General features: G+C 38.7%; 1 protein-coding gene across 2 annotated transcripts in view; it reads right to left on the bottom strand.

Annotated features, from left to right (window-relative positions):
* The window catches only part of LOC122797053 (polyamine-modulated factor 1-binding protein 1-like), a 2,450,839-nt gene that overhangs the window by 2,356,863 nt on the left and 73,809 nt on the right, over window positions 1-20,167 (bottom strand). For both annotated transcript variants that reach the window (XM_044065829.1, XM_044065830.1), the window contains exons 2-3: window positions 15,182-15,265; window positions 12,299-12,520 (exon numbers count right to left, since the gene is read on the bottom strand). In XM_044065829.1, coding sequence (XP_043921764.1) covers window positions 12,299-12,520; window positions 15,182-15,244 — 285 coding nt within the window. In that variant the 5' untranslated portion in view covers window positions 15,245-15,265. The remainder of the gene's footprint in view (window positions 1-12,298; window positions 12,521-15,181; window positions 15,266-20,167) is intronic.

Genomic DNA, 20,167 nt, shown 5'->3' with positions numbered 1-20,167 from the left:
CTGTGATTGAGGTTGACGAACAACCAGTAAAAGCTCGCAACAACGAGATTGGACGTCAGGTTCCGGCTGATGGTTTAGCGGTTAAACCTTTGTTGGAATGCATGTTGAACCCTTTTTGTGAATATTCAGCTTCTTCTTGTTCTATTTCTAATGAAGAGTTATAGTTCATCAACAGGACCTTCTAACTCGACTTGTGAAAAGGTACCGATCCTTGTTTATTGAAAACTGTTACTTTGAGCGATGTATTGAGCTCAAAGTTATGCCTAAGGGGTTACGGTTCTTCAAATGCCCCAATGGCGTGCGGACTGGTGATCCCTTGTTCGGTACCTTGGTATCGTTTTTTAACGAAGCAGGTATGGCATTTTTGAAAATATTGAGCGATAACATTGCTAAGATGAACGTTTTAAAAGATGAAATTTCTCAACTAGAAAGTAATATCAAGAAGGTTTGCAGCGTATCAAATCAAAATGATTTTTTTAAAAAACTGTTTGTTGATGTTGACAAGCATTCTTTAGAAGTTACAAACAGAAAGCAATCAAAACTAGAGCGGGACATTAACTGTTACCGGTCCAACTCCGCTTATAATTTTTTTGTTCCAGGGAACAAGGAACCCAATTTCGGGGTAACAGCTTTACATTATGGTAATAAACGTTCTTATAGCAATGCCGTAAATAATTACAACAAGCCTTTATTTTCTAAAGCTAATACAAATAGGAAGATTACATCTTCCAATTCGGGTTGTGACAGCGGTTTGCTTGGTCATTGCAACGGTTTTAATGTTGATTTTGAGAAACCGGGTAACGAAACAGTTAGTCAATCCCTTGGTGATACCGTGACTGATGGAACAAACAAAGTAATGGTTACTAACGTGGGTACTGCTAACATGGGCATTTCTGTTGATAACATTGTCCCAGAAACGTCGAACTCAGCTGGTTCGACTTTTTTAGGAAAAAGGGTTCCGAGCAACAAGAAAGCTATGTTAACCAGGAGCAGGACATTCCTGGGTTCTCACTCTTCAGAGGAAGAGAGTTAGACGATGGAACAGAAAACGAATATGACAAATCAAACTTTGATATTATAAACTTAACTGATTTTGTTTTTAGTGAAGAAGAACTTGATGTGTTGAGACTTGGCCTTAATTTTGTCCCTACAGCTAGAGCAGATTATGCGAACACTGTATTAGATATTAAAAAATTCTCCAGGAAATTAAATTTGTCTTATATATTGAATGACATACCTGTTGGTAACAATACCTTAAAGAATGGCAAGTTAGGTATTAATAAAGACAATACTGCTTCCTTGTTCAATTAATGTGCAGTTGCACTTTAAAGGTTTTTAGATTTTTTTTGGTGGTTCCAGCCTATTATTTGTGCCTTATTTTGGTGGACTGTTTCCTGGCTTTGGATTTCTTTCGTTTATTTAGTTGTGGTATTTCGTTTGGTTTTGTCTATTAGGTAACTTGTTAAGCTGTTTAAAAGGCAACCTGGGATTTTATCTGGTCCCACTGATGTCATGTTTTTGGCCTTGGGAAGTGCCAAGATGTCCTGCTCTCTTGAGATAATAGGCTGAAAAATTGTGGTAAGTATACTTTGGGGGATGAAGTTTGTTCCATATTTGTCAGCTGGCAGATTGGCTATTATCTCTGAGTATGGGTGGTGCCATCCACAAACAGTTCAGCTCATAGTTGGATATTCCCTTTCTGATTTTGGGCGTAGATAAAGAATGCCTTGTGATTACCCTTAGCTAGGGAGGCTATTTTTGCTTCGTAATTAGCTTCGGAGGACTTGACAAGATCTCTAATTTATTTGTTTAAACTAGAGAGGGATTTCTTCTTCTGCTGAGCCAGTTTCATTTTGTTCTTGGACATTAGTTTCTTTATGTTGTATAGCCTGTTTATACTAGGGGTCCACTAGGGTGGCTTGTTTTTTTGGCGAGACCTGGTTTTAATCCGGTCAGGTACAGCTGATTCTACACAACTGCTTAAGTGGTTATACAGGGCATTGGTGTACACCTCTGCATGGCAGTCCATGTTATCTGCATTTGAGGGGGTTTTGAAACTTCTTATACCATCACTAAGTAGAAGGTAATTTGTCTTAGAAAACTCCTTAAGCATTTTTGAGCCTGATGGGGTATCTGGTCTTATAATTACTTTCAAGGAAACTGATTTATGGTCCGATCTATCCAGGGAGGAAACAAAAGGGGGGTGCATTGCTCTCCAATGTTAGTGAGTACTACTGTCCAGGACATCTGAGCCTCTTGTGGGTGTGCTGACTAGCTGGTCCAGAGGATTTGCATTGACAAAGTCCAAGAACCTCTGCGTCAGCATGTTTGTGGTTGTTCGTTTTCCAGTTGATGGTAGGATAATTAAAATCACCCATGAGTAAGGTGCTGGGCTATATGGTAAATGACTCCAGTAAGTCCAGGTAAGCTTTTCCTGTTTTATGGTGGGGGAAATATGATGTGGTAGGGGCTTTGCCTTTAGTTAATTGGACATGGAGTAGCTGAACAGAGTCATACTGTCTGACCAGTCTCAAGGTGTACTTATCCTTAATGAAGATGTATAAACCTCCTCCTTTCATTCATGCTCAGTTTGTGGTCTGAACATATGGAAGGCATTGCTGCCCTGTTTGGCCAGGGTGCTTTCCATGCCTTTGAACCATGTACTGCACAGACATCAGCATCTTCCAAAATGAAGAATATTTCCAGGAAGTGCAGTCTCTTGTTTAGACTCCTAGCATTAAGCAGCAGTACCCTGAGTTTATCTACACAAGATTGTGTTATGTTGGGAGGTTGTTTATTTTGACACTGCCTAAAAAAGGCACAATAGGGGCGACTAATGCCTTTGCCAGTATCTGAAAGCCTAGAGGGGAAAGGTGCAGATCATCTTTGGCAAAGCAGTGTGGCCTGTTGACCATGCCTTCCCAGGCTGACAGATATTGGATCCCCTTTATACTGCAACCAGAAGTTAAGCTAATTGTTAAAAGTCAAATCACTGGTGCCTCTCCAACTGAGCAATGTGCTTGGAGTTCTACATACCAGAGGGAGCACTGCATTTGATAATTGGTCTGATAAGGGAAGAGTATAGTAGTAGAATGGCTTCTTTGGATCTTGAAACTACTCCCTTATAAATTAATAGGCCAGATAGAAGGAATGTTCTGAATATGACGGAACCTTGATCAAATAACTGAGCTGTTCACATCAGTACTCAGGTCTCTTATGGCTGTATCTGTCTTAAGATAAGTACCATTTCTAACATATGAGGTAGGAGCAGCTTTCTGTTACTACTATTATGGTGCGCGTTTCTGCATTTAGCTTCAGAACATTTTCAGTGCCCAAGTTAAACGTGCACATTCCAGCCCTTGTTGGGACAGTTCAGTATCAATGGATGAGTGGGTAACAGTGGTCAGCCTGCAGTCCTTAGAAAACATGATCAACCACACTTTTGGAATAATGGTTAGCAACAGTAATCCCTCTGCACAAAATGGGACCATCCATCAACCCTGGGAATTATAGGCCCATACAGGCCTCACATGCCAAAGAGAAGAGAGCCTAGCACTGATCCCTGTGGTACCCAGATAGTTACAATTTTAAATTAAGACAGGGTGTCAGCAATTTTCTCTACTTTGGAGCTGCTGAATAGCCAATTTGCCTTATTTGTCTAACTTTTCAATAAGATCAGTATATCAGATAGAGCTAAAAACCTTGGCTAAGTGAAAATAGGTAGTGTACATGGAGTGACCATTGTCCGTAGACTCCGTAACCTTTTCAAGGAAGTTTACCAAGTTTAGGAGACAGGATAGGCCCCTTTAAAAAAAAAATGAATGGAGTCTAGACCAGTTAAGTCACCTAAATCTGCATAACTTAGTTCTGCTACAAAATGTTCCATGGCTTTGCAAAGAAGACTGATGAGGCTAACACGTCTATAATTAAACTAGGTCTGTAGAGAGGCCACTCTTGTGAAGAGGAGTCACAATGGTTGCTTTCCAGGCATCGAGCATAAACATGTTTACAAGCTGAGGTTGAGCAGTTTGAGTAGAGGTACAGATAATACATATGTGGACAATGATGAGAATGCAGCTTGGTATATTACCTTGGGAAAAGCACTGTTTTAGCCTTTGACAGGCATTCTAAGACTTATTACATTGTGATTTCAGGGGAAATTAATTTTTCGGTGAAAGTGGAAGCAACAATATGGGTAGGTGGTGTAAAGTCAGCTCTACATCTGTCTGCTAACATGTTTGCTATATCCCTGGGATCAGAATGTGTGATATTATTATGGTTGAGCTCAGTGCATTACTGGACACTAATCCTTAATTTCTTGACATAACTGAAGGAAATAAATGTAGCTTCCTTTGTTGTCTTTACTGACCTTAAGACCATACTCTGCTTTACATTTTCTAATAGTGCTTTTTAAGCTCCTTAATGGCATGCTTCAGTGTCCTCTTAAGGTAAGGAGATTGAGATTTATTACAACTTCCTGTTACTTTCCTTATTTTATTATAAAGTTTATTAATACAGGAGCTCCACCACAGAGGTTTACTTCTGAATTTACAATTATATTTAGAGCAGATGGATACAGACTTTTCCATGTAGCTGTTTAGGTGCTGGCAAAAACTGGAGGTGAATGCAGGAACCTTCTCAGCTGGATCTGTTTGCAAGAGATTGTAGTTTTTTTTTTTATAGGTTTTCTACAAGCTGAATAATCCTGATTTGTTGTCAGATCTAACCTAGGATATGGAGAAGTAGTGTGTGGTAGAGGCAAGGGCTAGGTTGGTAAGGACCAAGTCAAGGATGTTAGAGTTTCTCGTGTATAGTTCTACAATATGTCCCAAAGCATTGGTAGTAAATTCTAGGAAACATTACATGTATGTACTTTGAGAGGTGTAAGTGTGCTAATCAATGCTTTGGTAATTGAAGTCTCCTACCAAAAACGTTTTGGTTTGATTCTCTTAACGGTATTAAAGCCAGTTTTGTGATCCTTGTGGACTGATGGGGATCTGTAGTTAGAGATGAAGTAATAGTTAAGTTTGTTACAAGTTATTTGGATCTGCAGGGGCTCCAAGTTGGGGTTATGCGTATTCTGACACAAGGTAACGGTGTTTCGGACAAATACAGATATTCTCCCTAGTTACCCAAAGGCCTAAAAGCATGACAGATGCTAAACGCAAGTACAGAGGGAGTGCTGCTGTTGCACTTAAACCATATCTTGGTAACTACATAGAAGGAGTGAATACGTTTGAGTTGCAGGAGGGCCTCAAGTTCTGCCGTCTATTTCGACTTCTAGCACAGGATAATGTCACCACAATGTTGTCCGAATTTGAGTTTGCTTTTATAAATGTCCAGAAGGATGATTCTACCTAAAATTAGTCGCTGAGGTGGCAGCACAAAGGCTTTAGCCAGTGTGCAGAAGCCCTGGTTTGAGAAGTGTAAGCCATCTCTGGTGAAACAGGAAGTTTTATCTACCATCTCATCCCAGGCTGACATAAACCAGATCCCCTTAGAATGACATGCACTGATTAGTCAACGTTTGAAGCCAATTACTTTGTCTTGGTATCTAAGCATCATTCTTGCTGACTGCAAGACAACGCTCAAGACCGCTTTGCTTCCTGTCTCTAACACATGCAGAATAAGTCCAGTCATATCACTCTGAATGTCCCTCTCGAAGAAGCATCATTTCCCTTACTTCCACATATGTTATCACAAGGTCAGAGCCATATTTGTCTGGTTCAAGTGACCTTAGGGCCCTTGTGACATTGTGGATCCTGGCAGTGGACAAGAGGCTTACATTCATACTGTTTTTGTCCAGTCTAATGCATATGGAGTCTGTACGCCTAGCAATAGAGAGACCTATGACTCGCACATTTCCTAGACTGGAAGCAGACTTAGTGGGCTTAAGCCTGCTTTCCTGGTGACTACTGGTTGATCTCTGTGGATTTGCTGTACTTGTGAGTGGAGAAGGAGTACAAGGTGCACTGCGGGTCTTTTAGAGTGCTTTGTAACACAATAATATATTTTTCTTTACAGTCTCAGCAAAAGTTATGAGCTTAGTAGTGTGCTGTGACTGATGTGTGTTGTGGTGGTATGATGCTTACTGACAGTGGTCTGATGTGAGAGGTCTGTTTCCATGTTTCTTAAATATTTAAATCTCTCTCAGGTTGTGCTATCAATCAGTATAAGCTGTGAATGGTAGATAGCATAATGTAGTTACTGCACTGCCTTAAAACACCAAGCAGAATCAAAATGACCGCAGATAAGATAAGAGCAGACAGCTGAGCAATGTTGTCAGAGAGTGGAGGACTAAGACTGGTCAAAGTACTCAATGGTTGGAAGGAGGCCACTATAAGAGACCCTGAAGATTTATGGATGAAATATGCAAGGTGATACTGTGAAGTAAGGATATATGATATCTAGTCCAGCAGCAATTAGTGAAAAGAATGAAAACAAACACAAAATAAACACTGTATGAAAACTGCAAACTAGACAAACACTTAAAAAAAATAATGTATAACAAAGGGTATCAAAATATGCATATGATCATACAGCAACCCAATGCAAATAAATACAAATTGTCTGTGAAGTTATTTTGTAATACCATTATATAATTAGGGATATTATTTTTGAAATTCATTAAGTGCCTGCACTCACACACACATATATACGTATATATACATATATTGTTGCAGTGCAGTTACCTTTGCTGATCATACATTTAGTAGACAAAGTTTACCTCTGTCTTGTTTTGTCAAACAAGCTGTTGCTCGACTGCAAGAAATGATGTTGGTAGGAACATCATCTCTTCTTTTCTTTTGTCTAATGCAGCTGTAGGAGTGTAAGTGGGGCTTTACGCTGATGTGGAACCCCTCAGCAGTACTGAATGTTTTGGCATTAGTGAGGTATGCATGGGGAGTGGTTATGGTTAGAGTTAGGGCTAGGGAAGGGAATACCTGTACTGTTTTGTGTGTGCTTGTTTTTGCAAAGTGATGCGAGTGTGTGAGTTTTTCTGCAATATGGTTAGAATAAGGTCTAGGTTAAGTGATAGCTCTAGTGTCTTGTGTGTTTGCTGATGTATGTGTAGTGTGTATGTGCATGTCTTGTGTAGTGAACTGTTAGGCAGAAGCTTTTTGGTAAGGTAATGTGTAGGAGTGGGGTTAGCAGTGGTGACAAGGTTTAAGGTTAGAGGTGAAGTGCAGTAACTCGCTCTAGTAAAAGAAAAGAATATCTGCAAACAAATACAGATTGGAAAACAAACAACTACGGCAGCCATCCATATGGGCCTCTATTTGGCAGTTAGCACACAGGTTAAAGATACAAGCTGTAGTCCTGTGGTACAAGGTTTGATTCCTTCAGCCATCATTTCCTGTTGTATGACCCTGAGTAAGTAACCAGGAAATGCTCCCAGATCACTGCCACAAAGGGACTGTATGCCTGGTGGGCCTACCCAGTTAACAAATGGGTGTTATTACATGACCATAACTATAAAGATTATGAGAAATAAGTAGTTAGCCAAGAAACTTCTTGTGAAACATTTATTACTTGTCATATGTGTTTTATTCTGAACACACAATTTTCATGTTTACCGTGCCCTGTTACCTATCCAAGCACCAAAAAGCACTGGCACCCACTGGTGTATTTGTCCCAATAACACCTCCGGCAAAAAACTCTTTTCAAAATAAAACCCTGCACAATCACATTAACAAGGATCACCTAGCAGATAACTAAAAACACAAGAAAATAAACTATGAAATTATGACACTTGTGTTATTTTTACGGTACAAAACTAAAGCAAAACAAAGACATCACAATTACAAATATCTTTAAAAAAAAAAAAAGAGGAGGCATGCATGCATAATGTTTAGTTATCTCAAGCAGTAGAAATGAGAAAATGGTCACAAAGAAAGGACATCTATCTTTTGACAACTATAACTATGCATTACCACTTCTTTAATATTAATAGTATATGAATTTATAATAAACTGAAAAAAATTGTCAAAGCAGGGCAGTTTATACATGCATAATTCTATACTCTGCAATGAGTATTTGATATTTAAAGGCTGCGAAAGCACAGCAGGTTACAATGGATGTTGGATTTTATTATTACCCCCACACACTGGGCACCTGGATACGGATGTGCTCAAATGATACTAGGGATCTGTGACACTGCCTCAGAAATGTATCTGTAATAATAGGATTCATTATGTCCTTATGATTATCTGAATACTAATCTCCATTCCAAAGCCTGCATAGCTGCTGTTGACAGCCATATTAGGACACAGCTGTGCAGACAAAAGTTCAGCTTCCATATGCTGCCACTGAAAACGCCCTGCATTCATAAATATGAAGAGAGAGAGAATCATTACTCAATGTCCCAGAACAAAATGAAAGCCAGTGTTTTCGGAATATTTATTCCTTTTACAAAATGATTTATTTTCATATTCCAGCTATGCATTATTTTCTTTCTGCCACATCTTGTTCACAGCATTTTGATACAGCAGAATCAGCAAACAGAGCACCTCAATGTTAAACATGCTCTTGCAATCAGCAAGTAAACTTATACATAACATGCACCCTATTTAAATGCACATTTGACATGAAGTATAATTTGCATTTCAAAATATTATTATATTCTCAATCCAAAATGCAGTTAATGTTAGAGAATAAACAAAACGAAAATGTTACGTGCTAGAAAAATGTCTTAAAATCTGGGATCAGAAATCAAATGGTAGCAGCAAGAACATTAAGCTTATACTTGTAATATATACCATACGTAGATGCCAGCATACCAGAAGTCAAAAGGGCAGTATTTTCCTGAAAATTATACATTCTCATGCAAAACCTGATGGTCTTTATTGATGGACAATGTCATAAAGCCATCACTGTGTTTATAGACATTTAATTGAAGACAGCATAAAACGATAAACTAAGAAACATGCATGGTTGACTCCTCCAATTCAAACCATAAATCATACTGATGTTCAGACAAGTCGCCGAGACACAAATTCTGATGATAGATGAACCATTTAACTTTGATTTTTGAAAGCAATGAGCTTGCTAGCAATACCTCACACTGACTAATACCACATATGGTCATCCAAGAACTCATCAAAAATCCATTTTTCCCCTTGTGTGGATACTAAAATTATCTTGCAAATGATCATTATTACAAAGTGCGCTGTATATAACATCTATCTCATATACATAGCAAGACTCAGCCTCTTTGCTTCAGTAAGCAATAATTTTGTCACAAGCTGTAATCTCAAAAATAGTGACCTGGAATGTATCCGAAAAGGAGTGACTAATCCATGAATTCCACAGAGCCCATGACGGCAGGTATAAAAGAGAAACTGACGAAGCAAATCACTACCTTAAAGGGGACATCCTAAAATCTTTTATTCTCTTAGAACATTTTACATTACCAGTTTCAATGGAACTCCATACTGTGATAACTAATGCCTTTAGCATTAAGGGCACCAAGTTCAGTGTGTGCGGTACATAACTGCATCCCACCCCCCACTGGCCCTAACAGCTTTGCACATTTGCTATTATGTCATTTATTCCATGTTTGCATTTAAAAGCTTTCTGGCATACTGCTTAAGCGATTTGGCAGCAGTATCACACTTAGACATGCTTTATTTTTCCTTCAAATAAAGATTGTTAAAATTTAGAAAACGTAAAAAAAAGCCTCAGTTGTGCTGGTCATTTCACAATAGGTAACTGCATTTTTGCATTACTAAAAAGGACATAATGCACACACATACCTACCTTTGCCTATTTATAAAATATGAGATTACTGGAAAAATCAAATAGTGAGTTAATATATGAAATTCATTAATTAGCCACATTCATTTCATGTAAGCTACCTTGCACATACTTTACATTCTCTTGAAATATATTGAGAGGTATTAAAGATACCTAAGCATGGACATCGCTAGACTTGAGAGGTATACATTAACAACATCGCATCAAATATGCTCTGCATAGTAACTGGATTATGCCAACATCTTTTGGGCAGTAACAGCAACATATCAACATACTCCTCACATTAAATGCAACACATCCAAATGTTGTATCCATAACTAGTATTCTACGACACCAGTTAGATTCTAAGCTTGGTAAGCACTTCCCTGAAACGTTATAATTTCCATTTGGTTTAGCTGTTTATATAGCTCAACCAATCAAATAAAGAAAATACATCTTCTATGCAACAAAGCTGGTACCAAAATAACATTTAGGAACTAAAAAAATTACAGTTGCTCTTTATAACTGGACCTTCCTTTCCTTATGCGTTAAGTACAACAGCCAGTAAACTACACATTCAGGTACAGGTCTATACAATAAAGCCTTTGCTTCCTGAATTCTACATGCGCTAACTTTGCCATCAATGTGTTCTAGTCTAAGGAATGCATTACCAGGGTTTCTAGTTCAACAGATGTTTAACCTTTCTAAATTTGCATGTTACAATTTTACTGGGAACACAGTGGAACGGTGACTTGTGCATAGCACACTCCAGCTGGTGGCTCTCTCAGACTTCTCAAACAAGTGGACGTCTACAAGCATTCAAAAAAAAAAAAAAAGCTCAAACATCATAATGCAGAGCAAAAAAGCAGCACGCTCATTTCCCTGGGGACTTGTTTAGATGTGCAGCTTAATGTCTGACTTTTTGGTCCTCTTGTTAGTAAGCAGCCTACATCATCATAACTATAGCACAGAAAATTATTTAAGAATATCATTAATAAAGCTCGATTCATTAACAGGGTTTCATAACCCCTCCATTTTTTTTCATAGCTTCAAAATCTTATCTCACTGCCATTAGTTGATGACAACAAATAATTGCTGGTGTTAACTGTTAAGACTTTGTGTATAAACACTGTGTTCAGATCAGTAAACAGTTTGCCTAGGTATTTAATCATGTGCAATGATACATTTTGTCAGAAATGCCTGGAAGGGGAAGGAATGTGTGAATAAACGTGTGAAACTTGAACCAAAACACAAGTAGCATTAGGACACAACTGTATACATAAAGAAATTTATCTTTAATTTCAAAGTCACCACCAAGATAATGTCCACCATACCAGAGTACCTCTGCCTGTGCCACATCATGTTCATGTCTGGCCATGAAAAGAGCAGCCTGCACCCCCCCCCCTCCAGTTCCTTTTTGGTATCACCCAGCTGTAATAAATGAAAGAGCAGTGATATTTAGATGGATGAGTTGTGTGCTAGGAAGAGAAAACTACCAAACAAGGACCTAAAGCGATCCCGTCTTCACATGCTTGATTTCATTCCTTAATTAGAGCCATTAATCAAGGCGTATGAGATATGAGACTTTGGAAGGGCCCGGTGACACGACACCTTGCCACCTGTCAAAATTACAGCTTTCTGTTCATGCACCATCCCTCAAACGGTTATTTTCTGCAAGCCTGGCTGCATCCCACAATTCATTATTTACAGTACAGTCCTGTCCCACTGCTATGCCCCCAATAACCCTTTCATAACCTTTAGAAACAAATGGTTTATATGCACTGGTTACAAATAAAAATATGACTAAAACATACAACATATATGTTAAGCACCACTGCTGACTAATTTAGAAACAGCAACTGACTGTAGAAATGCTCGTATCTTCAACTTTTTTTCAGAAGCAGAACACTGATAAGGCTTTTGAGGTTTGCAAAACAGATTCAGTCTTAATATTCCCGATGGCAATAGAAACATCTGGCACAGCTGCCTAAGGTATGATAGTAATGAATGCCCAAAATAATAACTGCCAGGGAAATTATGTTCTGTGTAAAACCTGACCAAGAATGTACGCTTGCCCATTACGACAACTAATATAATTTTTGAGAATGCTTCTTATATAACAGTTTATTTTAAAATCAGTTCAGTAAATATTTATATTTTAAAACCGTTGATCAACTCAAGTGCACATTCTTTTCAATTATGAAAAACAGTCAGAAAAACAGATACAGCAAATATGTACAAGAGATCAAAATAATCTGAATGCATCAGATATTTAAACAGGTAACAGCAGGAAAATGTCAGTTAAGATCAATGATTTTTAAAGCCAAACAGAAACTAAATACTTCTGAAAATACTTATCTTCTGCTTGTTATATTAAAACTCTATCACAAATGCACACTTTTCTGCTCATATGTGTGTGTGTTATGGAAATTAAACTTCATTTCTGTTTTAGTGGCACTGTGGTACAGGCCAACCAGTATTTACACTGCAATACTGCTAACATACTCTTGGAAGACAGTGTGTCAGTTTCTTCAAATTGTCTACTAGACATTATTAAAAATACCTTGGAAGTAGCCTCAGTAATGTGTGCTCTGAGGTCCTTTGTCACTTCCTCTTTGTGACGGAGCTGAGCTAAAGCTTCAAGGTGCTTCTTTTCAAGTTGTATGAAATCAGATTTAAGAGCCCCAAAGGCCTCCTGCCAGTAGTCAGCTCTTGTGGTCAGCACAGCTTGACTGTCCCTTGAAGACTGGTCCAGCTGCTCAGCGCTCAGCCTCGGCTCCTCCAGCTGTGTGTTTAAGTCAACAAAAGAGACAGAAATAAGAACAAGGAGCGATCTGGGAGCAACAAACTTAACCTTTATGTCATGCCATGCAATCCTTTACTTTTTAATCACCAACTGTTTGCTCTTGTAACCATTTAGCATTCTACATAGAACAGTACCTCAGAGAGCCAAGCACAGTGAAGTTCTGGAGACTGCGCAATGTTAATTTAAAAAAAGTCACAGTTACCTCCTTTTTCTAGTATTCTTCTGAAATGATAGACTATCAGGCAATTACAAGTCATATTTTTAGTATTAAGCATGACCTAGTATTTTACTATATTTAAATCTGTCATATGAAACAATACAGGCTGCTCACTATAAAATTCTGCAGACTTACTTATTTTAGGATGGCATAACCTTATTGTGCATAGAAAGTTGCTTATTTGTATATGAGAATCTGAGCACAGGAAAATAATTTTCTTGGGTGGCGAAAGCCAGGGTAGCTTTTTGGCTAGGTTTGTATAGGCCCTAGGGCCGATAGCCTAGTACCTACCTATGAACCTATGATATGTGACTCCTAATTAAAGTAAATACTTTTAGGGTAACATACACAGACTTTTCTCCATCCAGCTTTCACTGTTTAAGTTTACTTACAGTTATGGAATTTAATAACGTCACCATAATACTACTATATTATGGCCATCTGAAAATATGTCACCAAGTTCTGAGCTACCACATGAATGAAGCAAACATTAACTTACAGAAATAAATGGATTTTATTTATTTTTATTTTATTTAACTTACAGAAAGAAATGGATCAATCAAAATTAGGGTTTCACAAAATCTATAAAAAATTTCAAAACAGACAAAATGCACACTATTTTTGTGTTGTATACACACACACACACACACACACACACATATATATATATATATATATATATATATACATACATACATACATACATACATACACACATTCACAACTGCTTTCAAAACTGAGCAATGTGTTTTTGCTTAAACGACATACAGTCATTCGATATCAAGTTTGTTCTGCAGACTTGGTTTCACACTATTACAGGTATGCTTTGCTTGCATTATGATTTACAGTTTTAATCACAACCTAGACATTATCAGTATACAAAATAAGCATTATGCAGATAACAGAGAAAAGTGCTGTTTACTATGTGTTAGTTTTCCACAAATAAATCATTCCTAAAATATCAGACTCCTTCAGATGACACTAGTACATAACTGGTGTGCTAAGTTTACACATAAGAGAATTAAAATGTCATTGCTAGTTGGTTTTCCTTCACATATGAATACTACAGTGGTTTGCTTGAACTGTTAATAGAAATTCGAATAGGTTAGAAAGAAAATTAAAGAAATTATATCAGATTGAATTCAAACACTATGAAAAGTAATTTAATGTTTATGTCAATTAAAAGTTCCTTACCTCATGACTGGAAAACCTCCTTTAGAGAAGTAATCCCTCTCATACCGATTTTGAACATACTAAGACGCATTCTAAATCAGTAACTCAATATTTCTAAGCTAACAGAATAAAAAGAAAAAGTAACACAAAAATACTGCACATTTTATGTGGAGAGGTGTAACTTCTGTTCTTAAAAATGTTACCTTTTCCATATGATTATTAGATCTTCGACTAAGCAGTATTTTGGAAGGTAAGATGCATTTCATTTAGCATACTACTGAGCAAAATATTTGCTCTAAAAAACTAACTATTCCGATAACTCTGTGAACCTCAGAATGACAGCAAACTGATTACTGTGTATCATACAACGGTAATATACTAAGACTTGTCTGCTTACTAGAAACACAGCAGAAACACCAGCATTTTATTTCTTTGATTTGAAGCCACTCTTAATTTATTCATTGTATACTTTATTTAATGTTTTTAACCAAACTATTCCTGAATTGTAGTATTATGGAAAGCAATTTGCACCTATGGCCTTACTTTAAGTGCCAGTGTGTGCTTCTTTTTTTGAAACAACACATCTGAGAATAACATTTCCCTTGGTTGTTACATGTGCCCTAAACTACTGGAAATGTGCAACCACCACGTACAAGCACTATAAAGGTTCCTTGCAGCCAGTGTTTATTATCCTCACTTCACAATGTCTCACCATACAGCTGGATCTTTTTTCAAACATTTTCACCTACCTGTGGGTAGGTGTTAGGGCAGCAAACTGTGTTGATGAGGTTGGCTACTAAATTGGTCTGCAGTGAGTGAGGCAGTTTAAGATTTGTGATTCAGCTGTAAAAATGCTACATAATAGTCACCAGTTTCTATTTCAGGTTTGAGTGTGTGCAAAAAAAATGAATATCAGGTGTTTAACGCTTGTTGCTGGAGATTTTATTTAATTAATGACAAATAACAACAAGACAGACTGATAATTCAGTCAAAGCTGGTGCAACTGCCTGAACTTGGCTTTGTATACATGGAAATCACATTTATTTGTAGTCATATCAGGAACAGTGGAGACTTTTTTTAAACTGCTTCCCTACATTAAATGTAGCATTAAAGGCAAAAGCACATTTTTTTCTAACTAACCAATACTATCCAGATAAAACTGCAAACAAAGGATTTCTTGCAAGGATCACTATTAACATTAGAGATTGCGCAACTTTAGTCTCTGCAAATACTTGATTCTACCAACTTACCTCACTGTTTTGCTGCAGTCTATCTCCTTTTATCTCCATATTCTCTGTTTCAGTCGTGGACATCTTGCATTTGTAGTTCAGCAACTATAGTAAATGAAAATGAGTTAATGAGAAACGCTTTTACAGCAGCCCACAAACGTAATCTGACAATATCCTCTCCTTTTGTTTTATAAACAAGGTCTGTACTTCTATCAATTTAGGAAATGGGTATTGCCTGGTATCACTTTTTCATATGAAAAAATTCAAAAGTCAAAACAAAATATCTAGTGACTGCAAGAAAAACTAAAACACTACAATATTGTAAGGCATTTTAATTGAATTGGTTATCTATTAATAATAAAAGTTTAGTAGTAGTTCACCATGAACATGTTAAACTTTACACAGACTTCTGCAGAAAGTACAACTAATGTAAACTGGATGCCAATAGCTATTAGAATATCATACCCATAGTTTCCTAACAAAATGCATTTTCCATCATCACCTCACAAATTCACAAGTACAAAAAAACAGATCTTTACTTCATCCCCCACATCTAAACTACAGCCCACATGTAGGAAACAAGTGAAACAAGACTCTTCTGCCTGGGCCAACAACATAGGACAATGTCCTCCGGAAAAGAAAATAATAACTTTATTATTAATTTAACTGGACAAGTACACTGGTCACAAGTATCCCTTTTCGGGGCACCCTGAGAGCAATGTCTAGTTAAGTGACTCACTTACAGTCACACAGTTGGAAAATGTCACTGGAGTGAACTAAACCTTGTATCCTGGAAGCAAACTGTTAACAGTTTAGAGCTTTAATCCTAAGTGCTTAACTACTAGACTATTTTAGTAAAAGATGAAAGTATTTCATGGTGAAAGAGTTAAAAATGCCCACAGGAAGAATGCCTCTAATTGTATCATTAAGATAAGTTCAGATGTAAATGCATTAGCTTCTTTTAAAGAAATACGTTGATATTTTATTATAAATAAAAAAAAATGTACACCAACAGCAGACACACAGAATTTTAAATTATATCACACAAGAAAAAAGTCTTTATACAATTTGAGATAATAAAACAAAATGAAACAATCAGCAGCACTGATATATTTAAAATGATAATATATTTCAATCGAAGATCCATAGGTACATATAAGCACAGTGATGCCAAATGTATACTTTCAGACAAAAGAAATAGAAACACAGGTAATCCCAAATAATTTAAATCATGGATTCATCCTCATTTATAGGTTCATAGGTGTGTACTAGGCTAAAGGCACTGGAGCCTTTACAAGCCTAGCCCATAGGATTACCCTGGCATCTTGCCACCCGACCTTAGTTCCCAGTTCCTCTGTCAAGTAGAGCCACTGGAGTCATCTCTGGGATGAATTTTCTATTTCCCATCCACTCATCAAGATTTATCTTGAAGAGGGCCAGTAAGGTGCTCTGTTTGCCATGTATGGGAAGTCTATTCCATAGCATGGGCAGCCTCTGGGTTATGAACCTGTCCCTCCACCACATCTGGGTATTGCTGTGAAGATTCTTTACATAACTATAGAAGGCCTTGTGGTTGTCTTTACTATCTGCTGCAATTCTGTTTTCATAGCTAACTTTAGAGGATTTGATGAGAGATCTCAACTTTTTGTTGAGGCTGATAAGGGAGTTTTTCCAGTCTTGGGACTTTACCTTATTCCGCATCAGTTTCCTCCTTCTGGTGCAGAGTTTGTTTATAGAAGTATGAAAAAGCCAGGTGACCAGACAGACAGAATTCTTTCTCATTTTTAATAGCTAATTAGAAGCATTTTTGATTTCTCTTGGTATTGAATGTTTTATACCAGATATTTTCTGTAAGACAGTATAGAAAGAGAAAACACTGCATTATCTTGGAAATATCACTGACTTCATTTTGCTAGTTATTGACAAAATAATGTCCAGTAATAGATTCTAATAAGGCAAAAACCCATCTATTTTATCTAACCATTAAGAACCTTTCTTAATAAGTCTTAGGTCAGGATGAATCCCAAACAGTTATCACCAAGCTGGGAGACAAAAAATTATATAACCAAAAAGCTCAAATAGCTGAGTTCAGGAGCACAGACTTTACTGAAGAGGCCAGATTCCTTTACTGATGGTTGAAACAGTAATGCTTGGTGAAGATGTGTACCGAAGACAGAATGAATGCAGCAGCGACTCCTGCACTGTGACACTCTTGGCAATAAATGACTCCCTCTCTTGATTCTGAGTAGCCATCAGCACTGTACTTTTCCTCTACCACTAGTGCAAGTCTTGATTTGTAATGACATGGACACATTGTACCATAGGCAAGCAAACTGCAGGTCTTTACCAATAACAGTAAAAACACCTACACAAACTATGTGAGCAGCACAAAAGATCTGGTAGATCCTGTGAATACACACAAGAATGTTATGGAAACATTATGTCATACAGAGCATTAGCAGAGGCACCTGTACATCCCCCACATGCTCTTTTAAACATATATTACAAAATATGTACATAAACTGTTAACATTAAATCTGATGATGTCAATCCACCTATTCTTGACTAGTGGGTTATGGTTCCGATCGTCTAACATGATCTGGCGGTCATACAGCTCGCGTCAGCCAAAAAAATCTCTCGAGCTGCAAGTCTACCCACAATGCCCCTGTCGACATTACCTCAGATCTCGTTTGCCACTCTTCAAAAAGATGCATCAGCCGACTCTCTCGTAGCAAAGTATAATTGTTATTTTTTTTCTTTAGTTATCCAAGACCTTTTCCTTCCTTTCAAAACTTTGGTCTGCCCTTAGCCTGTATGCTGCTTTTCCCCATACTGCTGGTATATTCTTTACTCACTACCATTGTTAGTAGTTCTTCCCTTCTCTCCCTTTCCCTTTGGTAACCTTTCTACCATTATTGGTAGATTTTCCCGTTTTAATGCGAGTGAGTTTTTCATTTCTAAACCACCTTCTTTCATTTCTGCCTTCCTGCTCATTTTATTCAGAAATATGGCAGAGAAGCCTAAAAGCTCCACTACGGGGTTTAAACAATGTAAAGAATGTGACAGAAAAATGCCAAACTGTTGTACTCATGAATCCTGTGTTTACTGTTTGGGTGTTCCCCATTTGAATATGAACTTCTCCATCTGCCAGGGTTGCAGTAATAAAACCCTGGCAGACAGGAAGAACAAACTTATTCTTAAAGGGCTCCTTAAAGCCCCTTTCAAAAAAGCCTTGGCCAAGGCTGATCAGTCAACTCTGGCCTCTGGATCAAAATTCTCCTACTTGGTGCTGATGTCTCCATCGGCATCGATTGTCAAAATACATAAACATGCTTCTGAAAGTTCCTCTACAGAACTGAAAGTCAAGGTTCTGAAGCTTTCAGAACAATCTGCATCTCTGGCACCGAAAAGCATACTTTTGCCTTCTACAAGTCTTTTGCACCAGCTACGATAATTGTTCAAAGTTCGACTGCCACTGTTCCAACTACGACTATGGCTCCGACACCTGTGCCAACTGCCATTTCTACCATGTTTGCGCTGTTTTCTCCCATGGTACAGCAGATGGTACTGAAGTTGGCTGTATCTACAGCACCCAGGTCTATCTATTCTGTCTCCTTAGACCTGTTCCAAGGACAGCTCTCTAGCCCATTCCATGAGAGACCCAATTTGCCCTCTGGATTGTCCATGCGCTCTACCAGAAGTCTCTCTGAGGTTGATATTGTAAAGTTGGTGAGTTAGATCTTGGCAGCCTGGGGTCTCCCCTCATCTACTCAGGCCCCTCTCTCTTCTAGTGCAGAGGGTTTTTCTCCATCCACCCTTACTTATTCTCCTCCTCTTACCTCTGCACAGCCTTTAGAGCTCTCAACTCCAACCTCTCAGGTTCTGATGGCAAAAACACCTCTGGCTTTGGCATAGTTGGGTCCCCGGGATTGTGTTTTCACAGTCAGGCCAGGTGGGTTTAAGCCGGCCCTGAGTTTATCTATGGAGCCGGCCATATCTCTTCTGGCTGCACCACCAGGAGACCCGGGTCAGGTGGGCCCTCAGTGTGGGGTGAGACCCCAGTTCCGAGTAGGTCTGTCTTGGTTCCGGGCTCCCATCCGTCCTCAGGGGGTCCTGCCTTTCAGGCTATGGAAAGAGCTTTGGCCACTGATTCCTCTCAAGTGGCTCCTGGGATACTGGAGTCTTCCTCTGTAACCCCAGGTTCTTCAGTTCTGCACCAACCTCGACCTCTGGACAGCAAGCACCAAGGTCGCAAGACTTGCCTGCTAAAGGCACCCCCTCTTCTAAGTCTTCCTCAGATGTTCCCACTGAAGAGCCTCCTCAGAAGAGATTGTGTAAGAGGAAACACCTTGATTCTCCTGAAGACTCCGTCACAGAGGACACGGATTTCGATGAGGGGGGAGGGCTCCCCATGGTCACCCCGAGAAGATGTCTCCTTTGGAGACATTCTTAAGATTTTAAAACAGAGGGGTGATTGGAAGTCCAAAGAACCGTCTTCTCAGCAGTCTGTGTACTTGCAGGCCTTTGGTGCACGCCCATCTACCTTCTGGGTTACTCTGCCCACTGACAACTTAAACTGATCACTCAGCAGGCTTGGAAGGCTCCTGACTCTGCAGAACCAGTCCCCGGAGACCTGAAAAAATTATTTCTGCTCCTGAAGACCAACCACATTGGGCTAAGGGCTTAGCAGCTGATGCCATGGTGGTAGCAGCCACCACCATGAAAGAACTAGCCAAGGAAAGTTCTACTGTCCATCCCCTGAAGCAAGAGTCCAGGGCAATGGACAGATTTGGGAAACGGGTCTATGCATCATCGACCTTCTCCTTCAGGTCCTTGAATTTTTTGGCACATTTCACAAGACTTCAAAGGGTTCTGGTCAAGCAGCTGTCAGATACCCTAGCGGGAGCAGTCGCTGAGGGGGGTCCAAGTAAAAGTGGCCTCCCAGCTAGCTACCCTGGAGTCTATTTCGAACTTATCCATGAGGCTCATTGCACATGCAGCCAAAGG

The sequence above is a fragment of the Protopterus annectens genome, chromosome 3.part0 (assembly GCF_019279795.1).
Source record: "Protopterus annectens isolate FY-2018-M chromosome 3.part0, PAN1.0, whole genome shotgun sequence".
In the NCBI taxonomy this organism is placed as follows: Eukaryota; Metazoa; Chordata; order Ceratodontiformes; family Protopteridae; genus Protopterus; species Protopterus annectens.
The sequence above is the reverse complement of the archived record's forward strand: the minus strand, read 5'-3'. Positions and strand labels throughout refer to the sequence as shown.